The sequence below is a fragment of the Maylandia zebra genome, linkage group LG3 (genome assembly GCF_041146795.1).
Source record: "Maylandia zebra isolate NMK-2024a linkage group LG3, Mzebra_GT3a, whole genome shotgun sequence".
NCBI classification, from domain to species: Eukaryota; Metazoa; Chordata; class Actinopteri; order Cichliformes; family Cichlidae; genus Maylandia; species Maylandia zebra.
In genome coordinates this window covers 6,214,189-6,225,262 of record NC_135169.1, presented here as the reverse complement: position 1 = coordinate 6,225,262, position 11,074 = coordinate 6,214,189, and the positions used below count along the sequence as shown (strand labels likewise).

At 43.5% G+C, this 11,074-nt stretch overlaps 2 protein-coding genes across 5 annotated transcripts; one reads left to right on the top strand and one right to left on the bottom strand.

Annotated features, from left to right (window-relative positions):
- Positions 1-1,007: 1,007 nt before the first annotated feature.
- Positions 1,008-3,709, bottom strand: LOC101482137 (motile sperm domain-containing protein 1). Of its 4 annotated transcripts, none has more exons than XM_076879160.1 (7): positions 3,612-3,696; positions 3,097-3,234; positions 2,560-2,839; positions 2,402-2,477; positions 2,106-2,323; positions 1,846-2,001; positions 1,008-1,299 (listed from the first exon to the last, which is right to left on the bottom strand). In XM_076879160.1, the coding sequence occupies exons 3-7, from the start codon at positions 2,762-2,764 to the stop codon at positions 1,271-1,273; spliced, it is 684 nt and encodes a 227-aa protein (XP_076735275.1). In that variant the 5' UTR covers positions 2,765-2,839; positions 3,097-3,234; positions 3,612-3,696; the 3' UTR covers positions 1,008-1,270. The 4 variants fall into 4 exon arrangements, with proteins under 4 accessions (XP_076735275.1, XP_076735281.1, XP_004576203.3 ...); XM_076879166.1 differs by lacking the exon at positions 3,612-3,696 and adding an exon at positions 3,303-3,605; XM_004576146.6 differs by lacking the exon at positions 3,097-3,234 and having other exon boundaries at positions 3,612-3,709.
- A 934-nt stretch (positions 3,710-4,643) lies between these two features.
- slc25a11 (solute carrier family 25 member 11) lies at positions 4,644-10,662 on the top strand. Its single transcript, XM_024799364.2, has 9 exons — positions 4,644-4,903; positions 6,896-7,048; positions 7,140-7,257; positions 7,390-7,478; positions 7,570-7,660; positions 9,170-9,260; positions 9,345-9,444; positions 9,519-9,570; positions 10,282-10,662. The coding sequence occupies exons 1-9, from the start codon at positions 4,839-4,841 to the stop codon at positions 10,435-10,437; spliced, it is 915 nt and encodes a 304-aa protein (XP_024655132.1). The 5' UTR covers positions 4,644-4,838; the 3' UTR covers positions 10,438-10,662.
- The last annotated feature ends 412 nt before the right edge of the window (positions 10,663-11,074 follow it).

The window sequence follows — 11,074 nt, the reverse complement described above, 5'->3', positions numbered from 1 at the left end:
AAATAACTTACAATTTTATTTTGCGACCCAGAAAGAGTAATATTTAAAAGTTTTAGACGCGCTCCTCCGCCATTGCCGCGTTTGGGTTCTGGACTGATGACGTATCACGAGTACACGAGAATGCAAGTACGCACAAGTACGCATATTGAAACAGGCCCCTTGTGTATTTCTTTATTGACAAACATCTCCGATGGTAAAGTGTTGGAATCTCATTCTGGACTTATTTCCTTCCTTCCTTATTTCCTTCTTCCTCCTCGTGTGCTTCACTCAGCAGGTGTAAATCACCTTCTAAATGAGGTGAAAATAAATCTGAGTTTGTTTATTTTCATTAATCTGGAGTGAGCCTCATCTGTGACACAGGTTATAATCTTTTTTATTAATTCATTGTTTTTCTTTTCTACGTTTATTCTTTTAAATGTTTTTAACCTGTCAGAACGGCTCCTTGTTTAATATGAAATGTCAGACTTCAGGCGAAACTTGTCCTTCAGAGCCATTGTGTGTTTATCACTGCATTCAGGGTTCAGGTTCATGGATGGGAAATCTGCGGCTCACTTTGCTTCAGGTCTGAAACCGATCAGCGATCCCAGAGGAACATCGAGAACGATCAGCACTGATGATCATGCAGAAAGATGCAGGGGATTCTTTTAAAGAACAGGTTTTTATTCATGGCAGTGAAGAAGAAACTGGAACTTTTCCATCAATTACTAGTTCATGCATTACTTGATGAGGTTTTTCTCAGAGACTGGAAGGCCAGCTCTGTAGTTCTGATGGATAACGACGCATCACGCAGAAAAGCTGAACCTCTGTGAACATTTTACCATCAGCAGTAAAACTTCACACACACACATCTGATTACACAGTTTACCTGCTTTGTTTTATTTATTTATCCTGGATATGATGAGCTGCACTGAGCTTCTGTAAAAACTTTATTTAAACGTGTGAGTACACTCTGGTCAAAGATGGTGTTGTGTTGTTCTGTTTACAGTTAAATAAAGACTTGAATCCTCTTAAAATCATCACTTTCTGTTTTTATTCACAATCATTTTATTTACGCAGCATCACAGCTTTGTCACATGTTCGTCGGTTTAACGTCCATTTCTTCTCACGGCGCTCGTATCCAACTGTTCATCAGTGGTCGATGACTCCGTCCGCTCCGTCGACACGTTTAAATAAAGCTTTTTTGAACACGCTACTCGCTGTCCCATGACAGTCGTTTGAGGGCTCCTCCTGTGTGGACGACGGTGAGGCCACAGGTCGCTGCAGCATGACGTCACCGTAGAAACACCATGGTAACAAGACCTGCGAGACAACCACAGTATCACTGCTTCATTCTCTACCTCCTCATTTCCTTTTCTGCCTCCTTCTTTGTATGTTTTTATGTACTTCTGAATCTTCAACTTCTCGTTCCCTTATCCACCATCTCATTTCCTTTTCTACCTCCTTATCTCCTTCGTTTTCCCTCCAACTACATTCTTGTTTCCTTTTCGTTCCTGCCCTTCTCTCCTAATTCCTTCTCTATATCTAGTTTCCTTTCCGCTTCCTTATTTCCTTTTCTATTTTCTTGTTTGCTTCTTTATCTCCACATTTCCTTCTGAGACTCCTTCCTTTCTGCTCTGACTTCTCATTTCCTTAACTGTCCCTAGATTCCTCCTTTCTTCACCTATAACTGTTCTTCTCTACTTCCTTGTTTCCTTCTCTATCTCCTTCTTTACTTTCTTTTTGCTTACTTTCCCACTGTCTCATTTGCTCCCTGCCTCCCCTCTCAGGTCATACCGATGTGTGTGTGTGTGTGTGTGTGTGTGTGTGTGTGTGTGTGTGTGTGTGTGTGTGTGTGTGTGGTGTTACCCAGTGTGTAGGCGCAGACCAGTTTCTGATTGGTGGACACGTGCAGCCAGCGTGGAACCAGCGAGTTGCTGTCAGTGTGCAGGGGGAGCATCAACACTGTGACACACAGCACCGCCACAGCCACACACACCGCCCACTGAGACGCGCTGCGCACAGCTGCAGACGCAGACACACACACAGAAACATCATTAGTAAGATCAACTCTGCACCCGTGAATGCACTGCTGCAGGAACCAATCAGAGCACTCCATGGTGCCTTACCTGTGCAGGCAGGCAGGTGTGCCTGTGTGGGCAGGAGCTGAGAAGTAGGATGGGGCAGCGCCCTTTGTTGACCTCCTCTTTGCTCCTCTTCCTCTTGTCCTCCTCTAAGCTCCGCCCAAATCTCCCGTCGTCCCACCTGGCCTCCACCCCTCACCTCCATGCGGAACCGGTCCCTGCGGCCCCAGTGTCTGGGGGAGACGTCCAGGTGACGCACGACCCTGACAGGAAAACAAAATACTTGATTGCATGTGAGCGTCGTTATGGATTAAGTTTTAAACAAAGTTTGAAACACTCACAGGTCGACGCAGGACTTGGCCCGGATGCTGCCCTCTGCCTCCACCACCCTGTAGAACGAGGGCGCCGTGCACCACACTGTGAGGACAGAGAGAGAGGCTGTTAGAGGCTGTTAGAGCCAGTGGCGGCGTGACCAGGGCCTAAACAAGGCTGCACTCACTCTTGAAGCTGAGGCTGAAGTTGTAGGGGTTGTAGAGGGTCAGCACCCTCCTATGGGAGCTCCTCTGCTCGGCGTAGAACACCATCTCTGAGGGGAACAGGAAGACGGCAAGACGCGGCACGCCCCCCACCGCCACGCTCTGCTCCCCTGCCACCGCCGACCCCCCCTCGTCTCCTCGCCCGTCATGGCTCTGCCTCCTCCTCATTAGTCCGCTCTGTGTGGAGCCCCGCCCGCGGACATGATCGGAGAGCTGTCATTGGATACCTAGAGGTAACACCGCCTACCACCACAGCGAGACAAAAAAAAAATCATTTAACGAGGAGAAAAAAAGTTTCTCTTTCCTAGGTTGTGGCTCCTTGGTTCCTCCTCTGTCTCCTTATTTTGTACAATGCCTCCTTGTTACCTCTCCCTACTTTTTCCCCTCCTCCTCGTCCTTTCTGTGTCCTCATTTCCACCCTGCCCCCTTTATTTACCAACTCCTTTTTTCCTTCCTCATATCCCTCCTTCCTGCCTTTTCTCTGCCACCATGATTCTTACCCGATACCTTGCTGCCTTCTGTACGTCTTTCCTTCCTTCTGTTTCTTTGTTTACTTCTCTACCTCCTCTTATCCTTCTGTGCTTCTTCCCTTCCTTCTCTGTTTCCGTGTTTACTTCTCTAGCTCCTCGTTTCCTTCCCTAAACAAACAGGACCCAACATGTAAACAGTGGAGAACAAACACAGGTGACGCCTCATAAATAAGTACCTCAGCTCCTGTGTATCCCTCCGCTGTCAGCCTGTAGTATAAATTGTTTATTTCTGGATCTCTGTGTAAAAAACTCCGAAAAACTTCACTAACAGACTTTCTGTTAGTGAGCTTCCTGCTGTTTGCTAACGCTAGCTGCCCAATCACTCGCCAAAACACCGGTAACGTGACGCAGCAGAAACTGTCGCCAGCTCCGCGATATGATCTCCGGCAGCCGGACGGTCACACCGAGGCGTTTTATGGGAGTTTAATCCGGTAAAAAAAAAGAAAAAAAAAACAGAAATAAAACTGCTCAGTGTTTCTACTCACCGCTGCCCCGGATCTACTTCCTCAGCAAGCTGTTGCTTATAATAAATCCCTCCCCCTCTCTAGCTCTAAACCAATGAGCGTTCGGAAAGAGTCCCAGCCTTCTGTTGTTTTGTGTGTCACATCAGACTCCTTAGTTTTGACGCTGTGTTTAAGCTGAAATGATGGTGGCAACAGTTGTAATTCATTTTTAATTCTGAAACTAAACAAGAAATCGTTTTGGATTTATAAAAGCCATAATATTCAAGAAAATGGTACAACAATGGTTGCTACAATGTTTCAACCATGCTACAAGAAAATGCTTTCTTTCTTTGGCTCTCGGAGGAGGCGGACGCATCTTTCACCGTCTCCTTCCCTTATCTTTCTGGGTTATCCTTTTGTGTTACACATTTCACTGTTTTTTTCCTTTGCTACCTCCCTGACCTGTACGGTCGGCAAGGTCTGTCTTCTCGGTGGGCAACTGCAACTGACAAATAAAGGCTATCATCTCATCTCATTACAATGGTACAACATTATAAGCAATAAATTATTTAACAAATAATTGTGGCTTTTAGTTTCCTTATTTTAAAAAAACTAAACATTTATATAACGTCCTACCAGTTATACACTTTTAAATTTGTGTTTTCTACATATTTATAGATATACTTAATTTAAATAACTAGCGTTGTAGCATCTGCGGCATTCAAGTTCTCTCGGAAATGAAAGACATAAAAATGCCATGCACGAATTTTTAGTTGAGTAGGGCCTCTTTATCAAAAGGCTCGTCATCGTTTCAAGTATCAGTCTGTATAAACATGTTTTTGGTCAAATGATGATGAATTCATAATCAACTTCACGTGTGTAATTTATTGCATGCCAAATGCCAAAATGTTTAAAATAACATTTTTCTTTTTAATATAACATCAGTAAGTCAAAGACTACAGCCTTCTAAATATCTGATATACGCTGTACGTCATTAACTTTGCTGTATTAGTTGATTAGTAGAGTTCGGATGGAGGAGTTTAAAAGGAGACCATGAACGGAGCACGTTGATCGTTCCTCGCCTCCTGATTGGTCCGTTGCTCTTCGTGTCTCGGGACGCGTCCGCTTTATAGAGTCACCTTGCTGCTCTTGCTGCCGCCGCTGCGACGGGGAGAAAGCAGGCGGAAAGCTCGGCTCAAAGGCACACAGGCAGGCGGGCGGCAGAAATCTGAACGCAGACTCTGCGGCCACTGACCGATCGGGGGAAACATGGCGGATGCGAAGCCCAAGACCTCCCCGAAGGCCATCAAGTTCCTGTTCGGGGGGCTGGCTGGGTAAGTGATGCGGCTAGCTGCCATGCTATCGCGCTAATGTCAGGGGTCAGAGGAGAGCTCTGGTCAGTTTAACCCGCTCTGTGTGGTTTAAAGGACAGCACGGAGGCCGTTACTGCGGCGGAGCGACACGCTGATGGTTAGCTGTTAGCAGCTGATGCTGGCTGTCACAGGACGGGCTGCACCCCGAGAACTCCGAGGGGACGTTTTTCATCAGCACACCGGTGTCATGACGAAATCTGGGCACCTCTCTGCATGTGTTAGTTAGCCATGTTCGAGTAGAGCTTCCTGCCCCTTTTTTCTCACCAGAACACATTTAAACATGCAAACTCGTAGAAGTCCTGCAAATGTTCCGCTTGTATCCCCGGGAAATTATTTGTTAAAACCTCCCGCCTGGGCTTTACAACGAGGAGTGCTAGCAGGCTAACGCTGGATTGGCAGCGAAGCTTCCCTAAAGTAAACTCTGACAGCAGATAAGGGGAGGTGGCACCAGTCAGGGGGACCTGACGTCGGCTCCCCGGTCTGCCGTTAGCATGCTAACTGTTAGCCGGGATGGATGACAGCTTTATGACCATGATGATGATGATGTAACCTGGTTTAGCCTCTAAACTCTGAAATCAGGTTCAGTTAAACTCTGATCCATGTTTATCACAAAACATTTACAAATGTAATCATGTATCATAAAAGTTCATTAAGCCAATTAATAATTTGATGAATGAATTAAAATTATAATCTCAATAATTATCTCACACTGCGCCTCAGTGATTGGATGCCCCTCACTCAACAGGGTGCGTGACTGTCTCTGACATCATACTGATCCAAAAATAGAAAAAAATGATAAACTGAACAATCTGACCTTTTGGCTCAGGGATTAGTGAACGTATGCTGACATGAAGGTTAACATGAGTGTATGAGAGGAAACATGGAGAACATTACTCACACACACACGTCTTAAAGTGTGTGTGTGAGTGTGTGTGTGTGTGTGTGTGTGTGTGTGTGTGTGTGTGTGTCAGGTTACCTTAGCAGGCGTAGCAGGTTAAACAGCCTCATAATAAACAGTTGAAGGTCACCAAATGTTGACAGTATGGCTGCTTCTTACAAACTCCGTGAGGCGGTGTCAACAGTTGACTTTATTTCAAACCTGCACACCTTTTTTCATAGATGGATATCTATCGATATATCTCTCAGAAACTATAAAAGTTTAAAATAATGACATGACTAAATGTTAGAGCTGTAGGTTTGCAGATTAGGCCTTCATTTATATTTTAATCCATATTTGGTGTGAATCAGAGATAATTTAGAGGTATCTCTGCACCATCTCTAATTTTACAGTTTCTAATTTGTCATTCGTCAGGATCCCAGCACGCTCTTCTGTGAAGCTTCATTTGAGATAAATAAATGGACGTGTTCTGATTTAAAAGACAAGAATCGCTGCCCCAGGCAGGTTTTCATCATCGTGAGTTAATCTGTGCTCTCACCTGCTGCCGTCGGTGTTTTCTAAGGGAGGCTAAACTCTCACCTCCTGATAAACTCACAGTACCAGCTCTTCCAGTCCCTGATAACTTATCACTGCAGAGTTACCACATCGCTGCAGCTTCACTGCTAACAGAAGTGTAAATTCATTAGAGCAAAACATCTCTGTTCTCGAACTGCGCTTAAACAACCTGCCATGTTTTAGTTTTTACTTTTTCCCTTAACTGTAAAACTCCTCCCTGATCTTTTCAAATAAAAAGAACTTTTCAAGTGAACTTTGATTTATTTTAGTCACATTGTTTGGATTTCAGTGGAAGTTGTTGGAACAGTCAGTCCAAAGGTCTCATTTTATAAGTTACGATTTAAATCTGTTCAAACATCTGAAATGTCAGATATATGATAACAAGTCTGCGCTCCCAGGTTTTGTTGTGTCTTTGACTGTGCCAAAAAGTTTTTGGTTTCATGTTTTCTCAGTAATGCTTCAGCTTTAATAAACGTACCTGTGCTGTTCCCTCTCTGCAGGATGGGCGCGACAGTCTTCGTGCAGCCGTTGGACCTGGTGAAGAACAGGATGCAGCTGAGTGGTCAGGGGACGAAGGCTCGAGAGTATAAAACCAGCTTCCACGCCTTGTTCTCCATCCTGAGAAACGAGGGCGTGGGGGGCATCTACACCGGGTACCAGCGCTTCGCCCCATCCTGATTTTTATCATTTTAACTCGCGTTTCATCTCCCTGCTTCATTGTGGGTTTCTTTGTGTGTTTGTCAGTCTGTCAGCAGGTCTTTTGCGTCAGGCGACCTACACGACGACCCGTCTGGGAATCTACACCATCCTGTTCGAGAAAATGACCAGCAGTGACGGCCGGCCGCCGAACTTCTTCCTCAAGGTGAGCTGAAAGAGTGAAAGGCTTATGAGCTCTGAAATCATCTAAGCCTGTAGAAAGCTTTTAAGCAGTGGTAAAGGTGTAGATGCCACAGCACCCTCCATGCTGCTGAGTAACAGTGTGCTCCCCCTACAGGCTCTGATTGGTATGACAGCTGGAGCCATTGGAGCATTTGTGGGGACGCCAGCAGAGGTGGCGCTGATCAGGATGACGGCCGATGGACGGTGAGACTCTGTTTACCTTCGAGCAGCTTTCTCTGCTCGGCATGGACACAAAATGACTCGCAGGCGTTTTCCTCACCGTTTGTGTCTCCAGGTTACCTGCAGAACAGCGGAGAGGATACAAGAATGTTTTTAATGCCCTCGTTCGAATAACCAAAGAGGAAGGCGTCACTACGCTGTGGAGGGTGAGGCTACCATCATCATCATCATTTTCTTCACTTGGGCCTGAATGAGTAGCCATTAGTCCAGATGCAGTAATTTAATGTGGAAATTTTAATTGATAAAACGGTTTGTGTCCTGAAGTGGTCCTTCACCCAGAGTAGATGCTGCCCGATTTAACAGCACACAAACATTACATTAGTCCTTTTTTAATTTTTCTTATTTGTTTAACTATTTCGTTTTTCAAGCCGTTGTACTGTTATTAATATGTGTGAAAGTAGTTAATGGGAACTGTGAGCTACTGCTGCAGCTTTTATTGAAGGGGAAAAAAACTCTGCGAATCCTGAGCAAAAACAAGAAAAATGACCTCAGCTTTGATTCTGATATTTTTGAATTTGGCTTTTTCTCTGCTTATCCTCATGTTTCAAAAACATTTATATTCCCAAAATTCTCAGTTTGTCTTCTAAAGAATTTCCAAACTGAAGAATGTCACATGTTCTAAATCTGGGTCTCTCTTTATCAAACACAAATGTCTAATCTAATCGTTGCGCGAGACTGTGGTGCAGTATTCGCTGCTTTTTAGAATAATTTTAGCTCCTCAGGTGACGATTGAATAAACGCTCATGGATTTAGTGGCTTTGTTTTGTTAGTTTTTACAGCCCTTGTTAAAAATGTGTCTACAATATTTTAAATAATTTTAAACTGAATTAAAACATTTAAATGATCTTTTTATTTTTATTAAAAATATTAATTGAATTTTTTTTAATTTGCAAAGGATTTTACTGACCATCTGCAGTACTTCCATGGGGCAGCAGAGGGCAGTGTCGCAGTCTTTTTCAATGTATCAGAACACTTTATTATTCCCAGACGACATTACGTGGTCACAGTTGCTCCAAGACGGGAAGGACAGGGAGCTTCTTCTTTTCTGATCTCTGCATCTTTTTTTCTGATTTTGCAACAGTTTTCCCACCAAAGATGGTGCAAACATAGGTCAGATAAACTGAGTCATTACAGTGCCTCAGTTTTTGTTCAGTTATAAACACTTGGTAGTAACATCTTAAACTTTTCACTTAAAAAAAAAAAAAAAGATTCTGCTTGCAGGAATCTAAAAGCTTCATCCATGAAATTCTCACTACATGATTAACAAAATTTGACACTTGTCCTTTCATTCTCTGGAGTAATTTGTGTGTGACTGCTGTAATATCAATAACAAAAGTTAGATGATTTTTAAATCAAATTTCCTGATGAGTGTTAGTAATAAAATGAGGATTTAAGTGCTGAAACCTAAACTGGGACGGATCTCAGCTATTCTGCTGAGTCAAAGACGATAAAACGCTGAACTATAAATCAGAGCTACAGCATGCTCTGAGGGTCGCTGACATCCCTCCACCTCTACCCTCGCTGGTTCATTTCCCACAGAAAAGACTCCAGACGTCGTCTGTGGAGCGTTCACGTCTGTTTGTTGGTTCAGCAGCTTTATCGAGTCTCTTTGGGTGTTTTTAATAACTGAGCTGATGACGACTCTGTTGTTGCAGGGTTGCATTCCCACCATGGCTCGAGCGGTGGTCGTGAACGCTGCTCAGCTGGCCTCGTACTCTCAGTCCAAACAGGCGCTGCTCGATTCAGGTGCCCAACACACGCACGCACTCACGCACGCACACGGTCTTGCAGTGACGCACACTCTTCATCAATATGTTTGTGTGTTCTCAGGTTACTTTAGAGACGATATTCTGTGTCACTTCTGTGCCAGTATGATCAGTGGTCTGGTTACCACGGCAGCCTCGATGCCCGTCGACATCGTAAAGACCAGGTGAGACTGAAGGCGTTTGAACTCTTCTTCTGTGGTCGAGCCGAGTCTGACCACCTTCTCCTTTTTCTTGGCAGGATCCAGAACATGAAGATGATCGACGGGAAGCCAGAGTATAAAAATGGTTTGGTGAGTCGCCAATTTTATTTGTTTTTACTTGTTTTTGTTATTACATTTTGGTCATTAAAATCTTTTTTTAGCATGAAAGTTAAATAATGCTCTGAAAGCAGATGAGCTGATGAATAAATGCAATATTGTTCCTGGTAATACTGTGATTTTGAAGTATTTGTACAGGTTACTTCTGTATCTTTGATGTTCTTTGTGTAACATTTAGATTTAGACAATTTTCTGACAATCTCCAATACACATTGACAGGCCTCTTTATTAGGTACACATCGCTAGTAACAAGTTTTATCTTCAGAACTCTTTAAATCTTAATAAATTTAACAAGGATTTTGCTTCATATTAACATCATATCATCACACAGCTGCTGCAGGTTTGTCAGTTGCTCCTTGATGAGGAAGATGCTCCATTGGAGTCAGGTCATTTGAGTACAGTGAACTTATTTTCTTATGTTAGAGATGAATGGAGCTTTTTGACATGTGTTATCCTGCAGATATCAGGAAATGTGGTCATGACAGGATGCACTGAGTCACTGCCATGTGATTGGCTGATAAAACACAAGTCAAAGAAGTTTAACAGGTGTTCCTAATGAAGTGGCCAGTGAGAGGACTGATATACAAGTTATATTAAGTTATATTAATACTGTATTAATAGACTTGTTCCGGTAATAAGTGTTTATATTCTGGGCACCGACTGAATTATCTGTGTCATGATCAGGAGGTGCTGGTTCGAGTGGTGGGGAAGGAGGGCTTCTTCTCTCTGTGGAAAGGTTTCACCCCGTACTATGCCCGCCTCGGCCCGCACACAGTCCTCACCTTCATCTTCCTGGAGCAGATGAACCGCCTCTACAAGACCTACGTCCTCGACGTTTAGCCCACGCACACAGTGTTTGAATTCTTTCTGTAAAGAGAAAAATGTAAATTAAATGTAGTTCAGACATCATTCACAGATGTTTTGAGTAATTAAGTCTTATTTGTAGAAACCCTACCCCACTGTCTCCCTGACAACACGCAGCATGATGATGGGATTGATGGGTAACCATGGTAACAACCATGGCTGAGCAGAGACTCGTGGTTGAATAAAGACTTTTTGACCTTGCTTTGTTGTCATTTCCATCACTTCCTACTTGGACTCCTGTTATTAATTACATCAATATGTTGGCTAAACTTTATTGTAGTCGATACTGATGTTGATGTCTCTCAATGGCTCAATATAACATCTGGCACAGGACAGCTGTTATGAAAGTAAGGGAGAAAGTTTGTCCAAATCTCTGGCCCCAGGAAACCCAGCTTGGTCCTGATGGTTTTCCTCACTATTTTTCTGCCAAGGTGAGTTTAGCTGTTAATAATGTAGACTCTATTATTAAATTAAATGAAAAGAATAAATTACTTTTATGAAACCACCTGCTATTTTTATGTAGTTTCCATGTTAGCAGGCTGCAAAGTGCTCTATAACTGTAATGGATCTAAAAGTGTTAAAATCTTCAGTTTTAGATCATCCTCAGCCTAAA